The sequence below is a fragment of the Aplidium turbinatum genome, chromosome 6 (genome assembly GCF_918807975.1).
Source record: "Aplidium turbinatum chromosome 6, kaAplTurb1.1, whole genome shotgun sequence".
Taxonomy (NCBI): domain Eukaryota; kingdom Metazoa; phylum Chordata; class Ascidiacea; order Aplousobranchia; family Polyclinidae; genus Aplidium; species Aplidium turbinatum.
In genome coordinates, this window is record NC_137477.1 from 34,449,794 (window position 1) to 34,469,429 (window position 19,636).

At 37.8% G+C, this 19,636-nt stretch overlaps 2 protein-coding genes across 2 annotated transcripts in view; one reads left to right on the forward strand and one right to left on the reverse strand.

Annotated features, from left to right (window-relative positions):
* Positions 1–434: 434 nt before the first annotated feature.
* On the reverse strand, positions 435–3,165 carry LOC145771712 (uncharacterized). The gene is made up of 4 exons (XM_082583439.1): positions 2,966–3,165; positions 2,764–2,861; positions 1,741–1,975; positions 435–942 (listed from the first exon to the last, which is right to left on the reverse strand). Exons 1-4 carry the CDS (start codon positions 3,079–3,081, stop codon positions 435–437), a joined length of 957 nt encoding a protein of 318 aa, XP_082439565.1. The 5' UTR covers positions 3,082–3,165.
* Positions 3,166–18,773: 15,608 nt separating this feature from the next.
* Positions 18,774–19,636, forward strand: part of LOC145772224 (1-acyl-sn-glycerol-3-phosphate acyltransferase epsilon-like) — a 61,931-nt gene continuing 61,068 nt past the window's right edge. The window contains exon 1 of the mRNA XM_082584076.1: positions 18,774–19,034. Coding sequence (XP_082440202.1) covers positions 18,928–19,034 — 107 coding nt within the window. The 5' untranslated portion in view covers positions 18,774–18,927. The remainder of the gene's footprint in view (positions 19,035–19,636) is intronic.

A 19,636-nucleotide genomic window follows, 5' to 3' on the forward strand; every position in this document is an offset into this window, starting at 1 on the left:
TAAGGTGCTTGGCTAATTAGTAATATAGTTTTGTACCATGGGTAAGGTGCTATCCACATCTTAGGCTATTTTCAACCTATTATTTAACATTATGTTATTGTCAGAAGCCTAAAATTAAACTCTAGTGCAGCTCTAAAGTTAACCCAGCCAGGCTACTGTTAGCCTGTCAGCAACTTAATTAATTTTAAAGGACCTGAATTTCTAATAAGCCGTCTAGACTAGCGTCGTAAGTCTTACAATGTTTTTAAAACCTTAAGCTATAGTCTTGCACTGTTGCTAGTTGAACCGTGAAATTATAATAATAATGATAGCATTTATATCCCGCTCAGATTAATGAATGATTGATATCAGAGCGGCTCTCAATTTAATGTTTAGGTATTAGTTGTTAGGTATTTATTGTAAAACAACGAGCAATATTCCGTACATTAGTGTCTTTACTGTAACGCTTTACGCAGACTGATGTTGTTTTTCTGAACATCACCAATGACTTTGAGCTTTAAAATCTTCGTTTTTTGATAGGTACGATTTTTAAAATATAGCTTGCAAATGTGGTTTACAATATATGACACAATGTCCCAGTCGTTGGTTAATAAATACAAACTGTTTATATCAATCTCCTTAAACACAGTCTGCATTGTATTACAAAAGCTGAAATGTTTTCGAAAATCCACTTCCAGCCTCAGCAAAATTTTCATCAGAGTAAGACTTGGCTTCAGTAATGTTCCGTATTCGTCGTTTTGTAGTGTGTCAATCATAGATGAACCCGCTGTGCAACTGGTGTCACTTTCTAGTTTAGACAAAATGCCTTGTTGTTCATCTGTGGCACTGCGCTTCAATTTTCGTAACACGTATCCCCCAATATATTCTATTATGTGTATTTCATCAGTTGTAAGCACCGTATTAGTCGTTTGTTGTTGTTGTGAAACTTTGCTATTTTCATCTCTGAAATGTAAATTTACAAACGTTAATGTTTGTGTATTGAACATAGATGCTGGCAAGAGTATTTAATGGTATACAAATCGTAAATTCGTGCTATTTTTTACGGTAATGTAGGCAAAGTTAAAATATGCATCTTGCCCCGTTTTATGCATCTTGAGTATGTCTCATTTACTGGCTGGTATAGACAATTGCGTTATCTATTTGGCGACTTTATATAAAGTTTTTGGATATCGACCAATAAATACAGACTGAATTAAGACAAGTTTCGTACTTGAAGATAAGACGGAGAGATTGGGATTGGCTCAGTCAACAGCAATCCCACGAGATCACTGGATAAGCATATTAATCATTGAAGGCAGTTTCTGAAATCTGGCAGAACTGTCGTTCGTCGTACCAGACATGATTGAAATAAATGTAAATCACTGTTGATAAGCTACAGTTCAGTTCAGTTCAGTTGTTTTTATTTCTGACCATCATATCAAAACAATACACGTCAACATAGCAAAGGTCGAGAAAAAGGTAGAAGCGACAAAACGCGAACGTTAAAAACGTGCTTGTGACCGAAGTAAGTTATTGAGTTGAAAAAAAAATTTGGCACGGTCGCAACACCTTCAGAAAAATTTAAGATATAAGAAAATAAAAAAAAGAAAATGTTAATAAACAAAAAAAACAAATAAATTTAGGCTATAGCTTTATTAGCCCACATAGCTTTAGCTGATATATTTAAGATTTGTATGGATTGGTTAAACAAGCTATAGCATCGGTATAGAATGAAAATGCCACTATATGTTTGGTTTTTACCTCAGAAACACATCAAACAATTTTCTTGTTTGCTCCACTGCTTCCATACGTTGAAGTTTTCCGTGAAATAAACCTGGGATCACTTCAATTGCATCACAGCTAAACTTGTGAAAAAGTTCGCTCCCATTTGTGGTGGATTCGAATGCACGAATGTAATATTGAAGAGCTGCATCAGTGAAGTTATCAAGTGAACCACCAATTTGTAACCACATCTTCTGTACTGTTGATTCAGACACTAAAAAAATACAAAGTGTGTAATGAATACTACATGTAGTGGCGGATGTCCCGGTAGCACCTTTTGAAAGTGTACCACAATACGTTTCCTAAAAGGAAACTTGTCTACAAATTCCCAAATCAAAGACATCTTAACCAAAATAGAGGATTCAAACCAACGACCTCCAGTCTTCTGGCCAATAGCATACTCTCTACGCCATGTTGGTTGGTCGAAAACTCGATCTTAGCAACTATATTATTACTATCCTTTTCCCTAACCCTCTGATTGGTCCATTCCCTCTATACACCTATGTAATGGTACATTTTCAAAAGATGCGTCCCGGTAGCTTATGTTTCCATTATATATTGGTGACGGTGTAATGACGCTATTCAGTAGAATCAGGGCTCCCGAGAGGGGGGTCAGGGGGACCAATGCCCCCTCTGCAAACGAAAACGCGATATATGATGTCTTAGTTGCAACCTGAAGGGGGTATGGGCCTCCATTTCAAGAAATTAGGGGCCTCATTTTGCTATTTTGACGTCTGGAATGTGGTCTAACAATTTCCCCTTTTTACGTCGATTCGACGTAGGCAGGTGTTGAATAGATGCAATATTTGCGATATGTTTTAATTTGGCAGACTGGATATGCCTACCACAGCAATTGTTACACACAAGTGGCTGACTGCAGTCAGATTTTAACGTTGATCCGTCGTCGCCAGACGTAGAAACAATGTGTAAATGGACGATTCAGGCTATAAAGTTGTCTTGCCGGTCTACAGGCAGGTAATATGCGGAACTGTAGTACCATACCTTTTCTGGTGTTATTACATGTGTTTCCAGCGTGCTTTGACTTGACATGAAAACGCAATCCCCCGTTGGTTTTGTAAGTTTTCGGACATAAGTGACATCTGCAAAAATACCGGATAATATATCCAAACAATTTTATTCAGCTTTCAACACACAACTGCACAATTTAATTAGAGGTGCGAGGTCCTTTGAAACGCTTTCTTACCCAAATTCACGTTGCACTGTAGACGCGCTCGTTGAAATGGGAATACTTTGAAATTCTTCATCTTCGATTATTTCCACAAGATACTCGACGGTTAAATTATCAGAACTGTTTTCCATTGCACTGTTATAAAAAGCCAAACTTCTTCTAGCCCTGTTGGTTGTTTATAGCTGGATAAGATAAACTTTGATAACCATATAGCCTACAGTCAGCCGTTTTGTATCGTATTTCGTAGACCTTTGCTACCCTATACTAATTTAATATTGTTGTTAGCAAGAGCCTATGTATTTACCCTGCTTATTGACCTGTAACATCCTGATTAACCTACTTCAAAATTTCACACAATAATCTGAAAAGACAAGCGGTAACGAAAATAAACTTTTAAACCACCTAACAATAATACTATGGTCGGAACAGTCCAATTGCTTCGTGGTATTCGCCGTCACTTTAGCCTTGCTTTAGTGCATTCTTAGCACGCCGTACACCCGTACGGTCGCAGTCTGTAGCCTTCCATGTGCAAGCAGTGAACCATGAAACGAACGACGTAAGGAAACGAGAGAGATAAAAGAGAAACACTAAGAGAAGAGTGAGTTTCCACTCATTGTGTTATATCTCGTTGGTCTCACTGACTTCTCAAAACACAGATCAAGTAAAGTAACCTACGATCCCTTCACCTAATCACCGATAGCTTCCACACGCTTACCCTAAAGATTTACGAGAACCAAAGTTGGAATCCCTGACCAGGGTCTGTTCTATTTGCAGTCCCTGCAGCGCTTGTTCAGTGACGCTAGAAAACTTTTTTCTGAAAAATCTACGTCATAAAAAAAAAGAACAAGCAACACCGGACCTGCACAATTTGCAGACCCAGAGTTGCCAATTAATTTTTGTAACACAAATTTTTTTTTATTACAAAAAAAAAATAATATTAAGAGTTTTTTTAATTCTTCAAAAAAAAAAAATTAAAAAAACATGGCAAACTATCTATATGTAATATAATTCACATATGCACAAAATGTTGGGGGGGCTGCAGTCCCGCAGTTCTTTAGGACGACCGCCACTGCTGGGTAAAGGTGAGCGGTGTTTTTCAACAACCAGCTGAAGCCGGAGTCCAACCAGGTTTGCATAGGCCTAATTGGAAAGCCAACCCCTTATCCGTTGCGCCATCCCACCGCTGGAACAAAAGGAAGAGGTGGCAAAACCACAGAAGTTTAAAATGTGCATGCAATGTAAATTTAAAGGATACGTCGGTGAAAGTAAATTTAAGCACGGCCACCAAACCTAACAGTTTAAAGAGAGAGAGAGAGAGAGAGAGAAACCTTTTATTTTGTCTGTTGCGAGAAAAGTATACGGTACAAAACATAGACAATGCAAATAAAATAGCACCATAACTAGAATCTACAACAGACAGGAAGCAGCGAAAGACTATAATAGTCATCGAGTCAGCTGCTTCCCGTGTTTTTAATGTGACAAATGTCAAACATCGGCATCACGTTGAAACCAAGATATGCGTTAAAACAGGATAAGCTTACGTTCCGTAAAAAATGAACACAAAAAGTTGTTTACTGCTGCGACAGTCAAGTGAATTCCTGTGGTTTTATTCAAATATCAAAAAAAAATCATGCCCTACAAAAGTAGTAAGTTATAAGAAAAAAAAACAAAAAAAAAAACAAACAAAACAAACTATGCATAAACAACAACTTCTAACTGCTAGCATAAAAGACGAAACATGAACACTAAAAGTAGGCCTAATCATAGTATATAACTTTAAACCTTAACAAAATCAGTCAGTTTATAGGCCGACTTGAATACAGTTAATAAGATGACAGCCGTTAATAAATAGTACTTAGCACCAGTTCGTGAGTAGTAGGCCTAGGTCTACGTAGTATCAACAATGTTCAATCCGAAAAATTTGCGATATCACTCGTCAATGCTGTGGCAATAAAAACAGTCACAGACAAAGTTTTTTCATATAATAAATTTTAAGTTTTTTTGTGAAAGTTTTTATACTCGTAGCCCCTACTACTTCTGAAGGTAAATCATTCCATATTTTTGGGCCTAAGAATTTCAAACTGCCTTGGCCTTTTCTTGAGCTGACACTACGTAAGTGAAAGTTATTTTTTTGAGAAGCTCTCGTGCCATGGCAATGGACTTCAGTAATTTCCTTAAAGTAAGGTTCAAAGTAGCTTGGCAATAGCATATTTTTAAATTAAAATAGATGAATTAGTTGAAAGAATCAGTTGGCTCCACATACCTAAAGCAACTGGAGGTGTGACAGTTGATGAAACCATATGGGCAGAGACAGGCCCGCAACCAGCAAATATTGGTGCTGGTTAAGCATCGTCCGCCTTGGTCAGTGACGTCATGAAAATGTATGACGTCTGCAAAGAAAACGCAACTACTTTTAAGAAGGGTGCAAAAACGCGGAATAGAAGAAAAAGCGGAATGGCTATTGATTTTTAAATATTTGTAGGGAATAGTGCCTCCAGCTTTCTCGTTTCTGCTTAGATCGTTGGAAAGCACGATGCTTCATCTACCCGAATGAATTAATTGCCAAGGCGATTCGATCACTGTTCATCATAAGCCGCCACCCGTTTGCTGTGATCGGTGAATAGTGCCTCCACCAAATATGCTGTAGCTTTCTCATTTCTGCTCGGATTCCAACAATTTTCCTATCGTTGGAAAGCATGATGCCTCATCTACCCGAATGGATTAATTGCCAGTCTAAAGTAGGCATTACATTTATGTAGCGTTAACTTAAACTTTACTATTTTGTACCAATTTTTAGCAATTCAATTTTTAAAATAAAAATACCAAATCAACACAAATTAAAAGAGTATGTCTTGCTTTATTCACCTAACAACTTTCACGTTTATATGTTATCTACAAAATGAGCAATCGTTGTTCAAACGTAACCGCTCGACGAAGCTTTTTTCCAATGCATTTTTCAAGGCGATTCGATCGTGGTTCAGTATAAGCCGCCCACAGTTTCATGTGATCAGTGAATACTGCCTCCACCAAATATGCTGTAGCTTTTTCATTTCTGCTCGGATTTTAACAATTTTACTATCGTTGGATGGCATCATGCTTCATCTACCCGAATGGTTTAATTGCCAGTCTAAAGCATGCATTATATTTATGTAGCGCTAACTTAAACTTTACTATTTTGTACCAATTCTCAGCAATTCATATTTTACAATAAAAATACCAAATTAACACAAATTAAAAGAGTATGTCTTGCTTTATTCATATGTTAACTTTTACATTTATATCTAATCCACAAAACGAGCAATCGTTGTTCAAACGTAACCGCTCGACGAAGCTTTTTTCCAATGCATTTTTCAAGGCGATTCGATCGTGGTTCAGTATAAGCCGCCCACAGTTTGCTGTGATCAGTGAATAGTGCCTCCACCAAGTATGCTGTAGCTTTCTCATTTCTGCTCGGATTTTAACAATTTTACTATCGTTGGATGGCATTATGCTTCATCTACCCGAATGGTTTAATTGCCAGTCTAAAGCATGCATTATATTTATGTAGCGCTAACTTAAACTTTACTATTTTGTACCAATTCTCAGCAATTCATTTTTTACAATAAAAATACCAAACCAGCACAAATTAAAAGAGTATGTCTTGCTTTATTCATGTGTTAACTTTTACATTTATATCTAATCCACAAAACGAGCAATCGTTGTTCAAACGTAACCGCTCGACGAAGCTTTTTACCAAAACAATGCAAACACAAAGCGATCAATTTCGAGTGTTCATTATTAGCCGCCCACAGTTTCATGTGATCAATGAATAGTGCCTCCACCAAATATGCTGTAGCTTTCTCATTTCTGCTCGGATTTTAACAATTTTTCTATCGTTGGAAAGCATGATGCCTCATCTACTTGAATGGATTAGTTGCCAATCTAAAGTAGGCATTACATTTATGTAGCGCTAACTTAAACTTTATTATTTTGTACCAATTCTTAGCAATTTAATTTTTAAAATAAAAATACCAAACCAACACAAATTTAAAGAGTATGTCTTGCTTTATTAACCTAAGAACTTTCACGTTTATATGTTATCTACAAAACGAGAAATCGTTGTTCAAACGTAACCGCTTGACGAAGCTTTTTACCAAAACAATGCAAACACAAAGCGATCAATTTCGAGTGTTCATTATACGCCGCCCACAGTTTGATGTAATCAGTGAATACTGCCTCTACCAAGTATGCTGTAGCTTTCTCATTTCAACGCTGATTCTAACAATTTTACTATCGTTGGATGGCATTATGCTTCATCTACCCGAATGGATTAATTGCCAATCTAAAGTATGTGACTTTGGCCACTTTTGTATGATGTTAATCCACTTTTTATCGTTTATTACAGGATATTAGTTGTGTTAGTGATCCATTTTCTTCAATTTTGGCTTGATGGAGTGCAGATTAATATTTCAAAAATTGACATGCCTGTAGGAAATACAAACGGAAACCAGGTGCCAGGCCATATATTAGTGGTACATTTTCGTTCGATTAACTTGATATTTGATACATAATCACGAGTGCTGATTGTTGAAAGTATTTTAAAAACTCTAAAAGGGGCCAGTGACACCCGTTTTTGGGGTTGGCAATGAGCATGTCTTGAAAAAAGATTACTGCTTATAGTTTTTTTTTAAAACACTGGAGTGAAAACCACTTATAGTTTTTTTTTTGATACTCTACGCATGGACCAAATGACTTCAAACTTGGTAATATGTAAGGGCTCTTGATAGCCCTCAATATCGGTCATAAGTAAAGTTTTCTCCCAGAACCATTGTAAAACTAAAGTAAGCGGTGTCTCATAATTGGACCAAAGTTACCCCATTTTACTTCTCGTATTAAAATAGGCGATGTTAAACTGCTTCAAGACGTAAAATTTGATGCTGTTAAGACTACTGATTTCTGCATCATTAAAGGGTTTCCATTGTTTAATCTTGAAAACTGGTGTTGCTGCGTTTGGCTAAATGTGTAGCCTACTATTTTTGCTTGACCAACTGAATCTTGACTTCAAAAAGTGCGTAGGCCAAGCACATTGATCCAACATGTCTGGAATAATTAAAAATGTTCAAGCAAGATTTAATTAAAGGGAATTAGTAAACACTTTTTGCCTATTGTCTGCTTATGGATATCATTGCTTAAGTCTGTTTGGAGTTCATGGTGTTGTCAAAATGTCATATCACTTTCGGAGTAATTGATGTTATAATAGTGAAGTTTAAGTTAGCACATAAATATACTGTATACCTTGGACATGCAACCAATTGATTCGGGTAGATGCAGTATTGTGCTTTCCAACGTCAGTAAAATTGTCAAAAAAGCTTCATCGAGCGGTTACGTTTGAACAACGATTGCTCGTTTTGTGGATTAGACATCAACGTGAAAGTTAACAGATAAATAAAAGAAGACATTTGTGTTGGTTTGGTATTTTTATTGTAAAAAATGAATTGCTGAGAATTGGTACAAAATAGTAAAGATTAAGTTAGCGCTACATAAATATAATGCCTACTTTAGATTGGCAATTAATCCATTCGTGTAGATGAGGCATAATGCCATCCAACGATAGTAAAATTGTTAGAATCCGAGCAGAAATGAGAAAGCTACAGCATACTTGGTGGAGGCAGTATTCATCGATCACAGCAAACTATGGGCGGCTTATACTGAACCACGATCGAATCGCCTTGAAAAATGCATTGGAAAAAAGCTTCGTCGAGCGGTTACGTTTGAACAACGATTTCTCGTTTTGTAGATAACATATAAACGTGAAAGTTGTTAGGTAAATAAAGCAAGACATACTCTTTTAATTTGTGTTGATTTGGTATTTTTATTGTAAAAAATGAATTGCTGAGAATTGGTACAAAATAATAAAGTTTAGGTTAGCGCTACATAAATATAATGCATACTTTAGACTGGCAATTAAACCATTCGGGTAGATGAAGCATAATGCCATCCAACGATAGTAAAATTGTTAGAATCCGAGCAGAAATGAGAAAGCTACAGCATATTTGGTGGAGGCAGTATTCATTGATCACATGAAACTGTGGGCGGCTTATACTGAACCACGATCGAATCGCCTTGAAAAATGCATTGGAAAAAGCTTCGTCGAGCGGTTACGTTTGAACAACGATTGTTCGTTTCCTGAATTAGATATAAATGTGAAAGTTAACATATAAATAAACCAAGACATACTCTTTTAATTTGTGTAGGTTTGATATTTTTATTGTAAAAATGAATTGCTGAGAATTGGTACAAAATAGTAAAGTTTACGTTAGCGCTGCATAAGTATAATGCCTACTTTAGACTGGCAATTAATCCATTCGGGTAGGTGAGGCATCATGCCTTCCAACGATAGAAATATTGTTAAAATCCGAGCAGAAATGAAAAAGCTACAGCATATTTGGTGGAGGCAGTATTCATCGATCACAGCAAACTGTGGGCGGCTTATACTGAACCACGATCAAATCGCCTTGAAAAATGCATTGAAAAAAAGCTTCGTCGAGCGGTTACGTTTGAACAACAATTGTTTGTTTTGTGGATTAGATATAAATGTGAAAGTTAACATATGAATCAACCAAGACATACTCTTTTAATTTGTGTTGATTTGATATTTTTATTGTAAAAAATGAATTGCTGAGAATTGGTACAAAATAGTAAAGTTTAAGTTAGCGCTGCATAAATATGATGCCTACTTTAGACTGACAATTAATCCATTCGGGTAGGTGAGGCATCATGCCTTCCAACGATAGGAATATTGTTAAAATCCGAGCAGAAATGAGAAAGCTACAGCATATTTAGTGGAGGCAGTAGGCCTATTCACTGATCACAGCAAACAGTGGGCGGCTTATACTGAACCACGATCGAATCGCCTTGCAAAATGCATTGGAAAAAAGCTTCGTCGAGCAGTTACGTTTGAACAACGATTGTTTGTTTTGTGGATTAGATATAAATGTGAAAGTTGTTAGGTGAATAAAGCAAGACATACTCTTTTAATTTGTGTTAATTTGGTATTTTTATTGTAAAAAATGAATTGCTGAGAATTGGTACAAAATAGTAAAGTTTAAGTTAGCGCTGCATAAATATAATGCCTACTTTAGACTGGCAATTAATCCATTCGGGTAGATGAAGCATAATGCCATCCAACGATAGTAAAATTGTTAAAATCCGAGCAGAAATGAGAAAGCTACAGCATACTTGGTGGAGGCAGTATTCATCGATCACAGCAAACTGTGGGCGGCTTATACTGAACCACGATCGAATCGCCTTGAAAAATGCATTGGAAAAAAGCTTCGTCGAGCAGTTACGTTTGAACAACGATTTCTCGTTTTGTAGATAACATATAAACGTGAAAGTGGTTAGGTGAATAAAGCAAGACATACTCTTTTAATTTGTGTTGGTTTGGTATTTTTATTCTAAAAATTGAATTGCTGAGAATGAGTACAAAATAGTAAAGTTTAAATTAACGCTAGATCAATATAATGCATACTTTAAACTTGCAATTAATGAATTCGGATAGATGCAGTATCGTGCTTTCCAACGATGGTAAAATTTCTCAAATCCGCGCAGAAATGAGAAAGCTACAGCATATTTGGTGGAGGCAGTATTCACTGATCACATCAAACTGTGGGCGGCGTATAATGAACACTCGAAATTGATCGCTTTGTGTTTGCATTGTTTTGGTAAAAAGCTTCGTCGAGCGGTTACGTTTGAACAATATAAACGTGAAAGTTGTTAGGTGAATAAAGCAAGACATACTCTTTTAATTTGTGTTGGTTTGGTATTTTTATTTTAAAAATTGAATTGCTAAGAATTGGTACAAAATAGTAAAGTTTAAGTTAGCGCTCCATAAATGTAATGCCTACTTTAGACTGGCAATTAATCCATTCGGGTAGATGAGGCATCATGCTTTCCAACGATAGGAAAATTGTTAAAATCCGAGCAGAAATAAGAAAGCTACAGCATATTTGGTGGAGGCACTATTCACCGATCACAGCAAACGGGTGGCGGCTTATGATGAACAATGATCGAATCGCCTTGGCAATTAATTCATTCGGGTAGATGAAGCATCGTGCTTTCCAACGATCTAAGCAGAAATGAGAAAGCTGGAGGCACTATAAACAGAAATGAGAAAGCTGGAGACACTATTCCCTACAAATATTTAAAAATCAATAGCCATTCCGCTTTTTCTTCTACTCCGCGGCAGAAATGAGAAAGCTGGAGGCACTATTCCCTACAAATATTTAAAATTCAATAGCCATTCCGCTTTTTCTTCTATTCCGCGTTTTTGCACCCTTCCCAAAAAGTAGTTGCGTTTTTTTGCACACGTCACACATTTTCATGACGTCACTGACCAAAACGGCCGATGCTTAACCAGCACCCAAATATTTTCGGGGGGGGCATTTAATTTTTATCAAAGAACAAACATTAAAATGATGCATTGTGACATTTTTATGTTAATGTCCACGCCCATTGATAGAGTGTGTGGCACTGGCGCACTACCATGTTACGATACAGTGGTCATAACTTATGTCAATCACGTTTTTGTTTAGTAGGCTACAGCATTAAAGGAAACTAGCCTTTGTAACCTTTTCTCATTTAGCTATGACTACGCAAGGAAAAAAATTACGATATCACAGTAATGTGTTCAGTCGATTACAAAAAATACAACATCTGTAGGCTACGAACTGCATTGGCACGACTGGAGTCATTAATTTAATCAATAACATATATTTACATCAACATAAACAAACAGATACATATGAATAAACTCAACACGGTAATTACAAATTGCAATCCTGAAACATTTTGTTGACTCAACAAGTTTTTATGTTTGTAGGCCCAAAGAAGTTGACTTTGCAAATGCAAAATGACATTTTAATTTAGAGCATAGCCTAATGTCTAACTTTCTACTTGATTTGGCAAGTTCGTTTTACACCAATTCCGCGCTTGGAGTTTGAGTACGATGGATTGGCATGAGAGCTACCGGTAGTCCAGAAAGCCTGTCCTGCCTCATAGTGCTTCTAAGGTAACTTTTCAAGCGTCGTAGACAGCTAAATGTTCTTTCTGCAGAAGCAGTTGTGACTGGAAGTGTAGCCAAAATTATCAAGAGTTTGTAAATGTTTGGATAAAACTCTTTTTGGGATTCTATTGCTGACACCGCATCAATCGCACTTGCTGGCCTTTTACTTTCAAGAATTCATTTTAAATCAGATTTACAAATGCCTCAGCCCAACGGAGTAGCTTATTCACCACGCTATCGCAGCTGCTTTTGATCTCGAATTATTTAGTTAATAATTAATTAAACTACCATTCAACGTTTTATAGGCAGAGAAAACTTTTTCTCAAACCGTAGAAAATTTCATTATCAGATCACCGCTTCAATGCGTGATGGAAATCTACAGATAAATCTGCATCAAGCATTGCAGAGTGCAAAAAACAGTGTTTGATGCAGATTTATCTGTAGATTTCCATCACGCATTGAAGCGGTGATCTGATAATGAAATTTTCTACGGTTTGAGAAAAAGTTTTCTCTGCCTATAAAACGTTGAATGGTAGTTTAATTAATTATTTCTGAAAGTTCCTTGGTTTCATATTATCTGAATTATTTAGTTGTTTTTAAACGCTTTTTATGGTGATGATGGATGCTGACATTATGTATACGCTAACGAAACAGATAATGAGGATGCCAGCCTAATTTATCGAACAAAATCGTTAGCATAGCTTCCAACCAGCGTAGCCTAATTTCGGTTTCGATAATCTACACTCTACAGTATGGCTGTAGGCCCTACGTGTACGACGTAGCCTATAGTACATTTCATACTGCATAGAACGCTTAAAAAATTTTCAAAAAATTTCGGGGGGGGCAAATGCCCACAATGCCCCCCCCTGGTTGCGGGCTTGGGCAGAGATGTACGTATACGCCGCAAATTCTACGCCGCATACTTGTGGCATAGACTTTTTGTTTACGCTAACGCTTGCGGCCACATTTTTTTGGATAGTATGCGCTTGAGGCTACGCCGTAAAGTTTTCGCGGTTTTTTAGCGCATAGCGTCAACGCATACTTTTTAATGTATTTTTTTTGCTACAACGCGCCAATACCTTCCAGCGCTGCAGTTGAAAGAATGTTTTCAATGGGCAAAGACAGATTGGAACCAAACACACAGCAAAATGTCAGATGAACACTTTCAGATGCTTGTGTTTCTTCGTGGAAATTCAAAATAAAACTTGTTTGTTTCGAGTGGTTTATACCGTGTGAATGTTTGGCACCTAGCAAACAAAATGAGTTTGCGCTAGTGTATGCGCTAACGCTGATGCCGCCAACATTTTTTACAAGTTAGGCCTACGTTGACGCATACGACGTATGTTTTTCGAACGTTTGCGTTTACGCTGACGGCGTCAATATTTTTTGTATGCGCGTACTGTAACGAATAGAATTAAGTAACAAAAGTAGATGACACCATTTAATGGCTTTAATAAACTAAATAGGCACTGCGCCTGAAAAACATAGCAGAACATAAATATACCTTCACGTAACAGCAACAGAAAACTATACTAGCACCACCCTACTTCAACCCAAGCAGCGTGCTAATGGTAACTCAACAAAGGTGTAAAGGAAGACGCGACCTTACACGTGAGCGGCGCCGCTGCAATCAACACAAAGCTTTAAGCAACAGAACAGAACTTCACGACATTCACCCCCGGTTAAATGGAAAACTCGACACTACATAAATTACATCACGGCATTATAACAAGTACAAGGATTCAAGCCAAACCCAGTAAATAAATACATAAATTGCAAAAACTAAGTCACGTATCAAAGCCATAGCGCACAACAGGACGGCGTGTTCGTGTGGAGCGACGTAACGATGAGTTTTGTTCAGGATTGGTAGGACCAGCTTCTGAAGATTCGACATTTTGTAAAATTGGAGCAGGATCCAAGCGAGGTTGAGCTGATTCCAACATTCCAAAATCAATTTCTAATGGCTCCGTTAGCGTTTCGTCATCATGAGTGGTGGTAATCTGTTTAGGATTAGGTGCTAAGTCACGCAATGATACAGTAGTTTCACGTCCGTCATTGAGGCGTACGTGAGCGTATTGGGGGTTAGCTTCAATAAGCTCGGCATCTTCAACAAATAAGTCGCTCTTGTTTCGTACATGACGTTTTACATACACCGGTCCTGATTTTAGCCAGGCAGGCATCGATACCCCATTTGAAGACTTACGAGAATGATAAAACATACGCTCGTGGGGAGTGCAGTTTGTAGCAGTACATAAAAGTGAACGTAACGAATGTAATACATCGGGTAACACGTTTTCCCACAAAGTCTCGGGTAGTTTTTTGACTCGTAGTCCCAAAAGAATAGCTTTCCACACTATGCCGTTATATCGTTCCACTTGGCTATTGCCTCGAGGGTTGTATCTAGTAGACCGACTGGTCGGAATACCCTTTCCATGCAGCCACTCTTTCAGTTCGCTCGACATAAAATTTGCACCCTGGTCGGTGTGGACATACGACGGAAATTCAAACACGGAAAATAAATCACATAATTTTTCGATAACAGTAGATGCCTTCATGTCGGCACACGGATATACAAAGGGAAATCTAGAAAATTCGTCCACGATCACCAACAAGTATCTGTTCTTAGTGGCAGATGCTACAGGACCTTTAATATCCATACTGATTCTTTCAAAAGGTTGGGTTGCTTTGATGAGGTGTTGTTGCTCTTTGGGCTTATAAAAAGCTGCTTTAATTTCGGCGCAGTCTTTGCATTGCATTGCGACGGCTTTCACGGCTTCCAAAGAATAAGGAAGGTTTTTTGTTTTTATATAATACCACAATCGTGTAATACCAGGATGGCAAAGTGATTCATGTAGCAATTTTAAAGCGGCTTCTGATGTTGTTGTCACAGATGCCGATGTTGCTCTAGAGAAGGTGTCAGGTGCAGTATTTTTATTTCCTGGTCTGTAAACGGTAGAGAAGTTATAAGGTGAAAGTTCCAAACGCCAACGTTGTATTTTATCATTTTTTACCTTGGAAGGATGTTTTAAATCGAACATAAAGGAAACGCTTCTTTGGTCCGTAATCAAGTTAAAGTGTCTTCCCAGCAGTAAATGCTTCCACTTTCTTAATGCTTCTACAATTGCGTAGGCTTCCTTTTCAATTGCTGAATGCATTTGCTCCGAAGTTGATAAGGTTTGCGCGTGAAATGCTACAGGACGGCCGTTTTGATTTAATGTTGCGGCAATGGCAAAGTCTGAAGCATCCGTTTCTACAGTAAAAGGAATGGATTCGTCGATTGGTTGTAAAGAAGCATGGGTTAACTTCGTTTTCAGTTTGTTCAAGGCAGCCAAAGCCTCACAACTTAAAGGCAATTTTTCTGTTTGCACGAGTGGCCTAACTGTTGCAGAGAAGTTAGAGATCCATTTGGCGTAGTTGGCGAACAATCCCATGATTCGCTGCAATTCTTTCTTTGTTGTTGGTACCGGCAAATCTTGCAATGCTTTGATACGTTGGGGATCTGGTTTTATAATTCCAGCTCCAACTTGGTAACCCAACAAACAAACTTCAGTGCGGTTGTACAAACTTTTTGCTTCATTAAATGTAAAGTGATCTTCTTTAGCAGCTTTGAGTAGTGCTGCGAGATTGTTATCATGCTCTTGTTGTGTCATTCCTCCCATGGTGATATTATCCAAGTAGGCATTCACGCATTTTAATTTGTGTGTTGCAATAAAGTTGTTAATTACTCGTTGAAACGCGGGTACCGCGTTTGTCAATCCAAATGGTAAGTATTTCCATTGGTACAGCTCGTGCGACGACTGAAATGCGGTATAACGGCGATCTTTGGGGCAAATTGGTATTTGATGGTACGCAGATTTTAAGTCTAATGTGGATATATAGCCTACTTCCACTTGGCAACTTCATTTACTATGGATTCAATGGATGGCAAAGGGTAAGCGTCCAGCAAGGTATACAAGTTGATTGTCTGGCTGTAATCAATGCACATCTTCTTCTTTCCATTACCATTGTCGACGATCAAGGGCTGGGCCCTCCATGGGGAATTGCTTTTCTCTATGCGGCCTTCGCGTAATAATCGTTCCGTTTCGATTCGAATTAGTTCTTGGTCAGCCGATGAGAATTTACGAGTTTTAACAGCCATTGGTTTGCATGTAGGTAGCAAGTGTGAAAACAACTCAGGATATTCGACTTGTGCTGCAGGCATAACAGATGACACAAAAAGTTCAGGCAAATTACCATTAAATTGAAAAGTTACACTTTTATGGCGTTCGAGTAAATCATCGCCTATGATTGCGTCAGAAACCAATTCAGGCATAATAAGAAATTCTGCCTGTTCATAAAAGTGATTGGCAAATTTCAGTTTAACATTACAAATACCATAAATGTCGGTTTTTAACGAAGTGTTAGCCATGTTTGCAACGAAACGAAGAGACGTATATTTAATGTGGTTTTTGTCCACAAAGGTCTTGCTTAAATAACTGTTTGTACTTCCAGTATCGACTAAAGCGTTAGCAAAGGCATCGTTAATTTTCACTTCACTTACAACATGTTGAGAAAATGTAGAATGCAGTGTAGACATTGAATCTAGACGAGGTGAGTTTATGCAATTGCTTGTAACAACACCCTTACGACTTAAGCAACACTTGGCATAATGGCCAGTTTTGCCACAATAATCACATTTTTCGTCTTTTGCAGGACATTGATTTCTGCTGTGCCAATTACGACTACCACAAAAAAAGCATGTAAACTTGTTCGATATGTGCTTTTTAGTTTGTCCTATTGCTGCGGTTGTGCGATCCTGGCTGGACAAATCTTCGCTTTTACTTTGAGTGTCCTACTCATGTCGAACTGTCGGCAGCTCAGTTGAACAACTTTGCACAGCACACATGTTGTGGTGAGAATACGTTTCGGACGTGCTTTTTGCCAATTCTAGAGCCCGAGCCTTGGCGTAAGCTTGATCAAAAGTTAAAGTCTGATTTTCGAGAAGACGCTCTCTTATGAGTGTGGACGAAATCCCACTGATTAAGGAGTCTCTCTTCATGTCGTCTCTATAAGCTACTGCATTGACGGGGACAAAGTTGCAATTTCGGCTCAGATTATTTATACGTGAAACAAATTCGTCAATTGACTCACCGTCTTTTTGTTGTGCAGTAGCAAGCAGATATCGCAAATAGATCTCGTTCCTTGGCTTGACGTAGGCCTACAAGTTTTTGAGAGCTGTTATTGCATCGTCAAAATTGTCGTCTTCTGACACAGTTTTGTAAGTGTTTGCAGTAAGGAAAGCTGTCAATATGTTGAGCTTGTTGACTGGTTCTTCTCCTTCAGCACGAGGCATGGCTTCCACAAAGTTTGTAAAAGTCTTGAACCAACACTTCCAATCGTTTTCTGCTGTTGGTGAATTTGGATCTACGGATAGCTTTTCTGGTTGAAGACATTTCCAGTTATTATTGGCCATCTCCGATTGCTTTCAGGACTTGCACTTTCTATCAACTCTTCTAGCTTCGATTTCTATGTAGTTTATTAAATTGTAACGAATAGAATTAAGTAACAAAAGTAGATAACACTATTTAATGGCTTTAATAAACTAAATAGGCACTGCGTCTGAAAAACATAGCAGAACATAAATATACCTTCACGTAACAGCAACAGAAAACTATACTAGCACCACCCTACTTCAACCCAAGCAGCGTGTTAATGGTAACTCAACAAAGGTGTAAAGGAAGACGCGACCTTACACGTGAGCGGCGCCGCTGCAATCAACACAAAGCTTTAAGCAACAGAACAGAACTTCACGGCACGTACATCACTGCATGTGGGGATGACTGAACCTTACAACCAATACAAAGAAATAAAATCAAAAACACGAGCATTTAATAATAAATGTAGGCTATGGTGACGGTGAGGTAAGAAAAAGTAATGACAGGAGGTAGGAATCGAAATGACTATATCTCTTGCCCAAACTTTAATCCACTTCCTTGGCTACGCTGGTGATGGAGATTCGTTTTGTTTGTATCCAATAACTCTAGGCAAGAACGCTCACAATGTCTCATTTTGTTTTGAAAAATAAAATGATTGATTGATTGATGCTGAGTCACAATGACTCCAATCAGCTGATTCTTGAGGAATCGTAGACTATCTCACGCATGATTGCGTTACTGCTTTGGGAAAGTGGAATACGTTAAACTTAAAATGTTTACTAGTCAAAGCATAAATATCTATGGTCAAAGTGCCTACCAGTCATTCTAGCGCGTTACGGGTTTCCAATATAGATTGTGTAAATGCACAGACTCTACAGTCTACAAGCGTAATTGCGTCTTCACGAAGTCTGAAATAATTCTCAAATATTTTGCAATTCAAAATATTTTGACTGAAAAAAGTTTAACTGTTATAACAAAATACTGAAAAGTTTGGGTGTTATAACAAGTTGTGTACATTTTATTTTTTTTGGCATCCTGACTTTCAGGGTGGCATAACAATAAATATGTCAACGAGAATAGCTTTTATCAGGGTTCGCCTGTTGTTGGCGTCATTGCATTATTTACGGTACGGTTAATACTGTACTGCACGTTTCTTTATGGGCCCTTTTATTAGGCGATTTGGGCAGAGTTATTCTGCCAGAATGATTGTGGTGTCCAGAAGTTATGGTACCGTAGCTCCTGGACCGTTACACCGGCTCCGAAGCCTTGCATAAACATAACAATTAGTTGGGATAAAGAATTTTTACAGTAGAAAGCTCATAATTAATTTTATGAATATCTGAACTTGTTTTGTCCTGCAGGGGTCCTTGTCTGCCAATCCTTTGAACTACCTTAATAATGGCAATTGTAGTAATTTCAGAACCGTTCTGCGAGATTTGAAAGAATTTTCCAAACCCAACTGGATTAAAGCCTAGAAAGTAGGCTAGTAAAAATTGTGTTGATTGTTCGGTTATTGCAAAATGGGAGTTATAAACAAGATAAAGAAAACCTACAGGGTATTTCGAGGAGCTGCAGCAACTGTGGTATTGTTCGGTGTTGCCCCGACACATTGGCTCTTACATTCTGGGTGAGATTTACTGAATTGTTACATTTGTTGCAACCAGAGGTGGGCAAAAAGTAGCGCCTCTCCCGCTACTGCTACTTTGGAAAAAAGTAGCGGCGGTACAAAAGTAGCGTGCTATTGCCCATCTCTGGTTGCAACACTGTTTTTCATGTTCATATATTATATCAGAATGGTGTTTTTTAGCGTTGTGATAGAAAATATGGTTTGCAACATTTTAACATGGTCAACTGATAGGCTATGTGAGTACCATATTCACTGCAGTGGTGGTTTACGAAAATCGATGGAACTTATGTTGCCTGCTTGAGTGCTTGTGCAGCATAGATACCGTGGCCACAAACCTTTAAGACTGAAAGCTGAAGTAAATTGCAGAAAAAAAGTGCACTTTGGATCTACATTTGCATGAAATGTTTTTTTGAAGTGTTTTTAGATTCTTTTGTTTCAGTGTTCCTTTTTTTCACCTTGGTCCTTGCAATCTAAGTATTGATATATTGATAGCTGATAAAGTCATACCCGTCAATGAAAACTAATTCTTTTCAATATTTGAACGTCTGAATTGTGTTTACACATAGCTTGATCGAATATTAATTTTTTTCTCAATCATAATA

What these genes read in the sequence shown, in the direction of transcription:
- LOC145771712 (XM_082583439.1), bottom strand. Translation starts at nt 3,081, where the DNA reads ATGGAAAACAGTTCTGATAATTTAACCGTCGAGTATCTTGTGGAAATA. An exon ending in ATGTAATAACACCAGAAAAG is followed by an intron (nt 1,976 to 2,763) that starts GTATGGTACTAC and finishes GTATTTTTTTAG; the next exon opens with TGTCTGAATCAACAGTACAG. An exon ending in TTGTTTGATGTGTTTCTGAG is followed by an intron (nt 943 to 1,740) that starts GTAAAAACCAAA and finishes TTTACATTTCAG; the next exon opens with AGATGAAAATAGCAAAGTTT.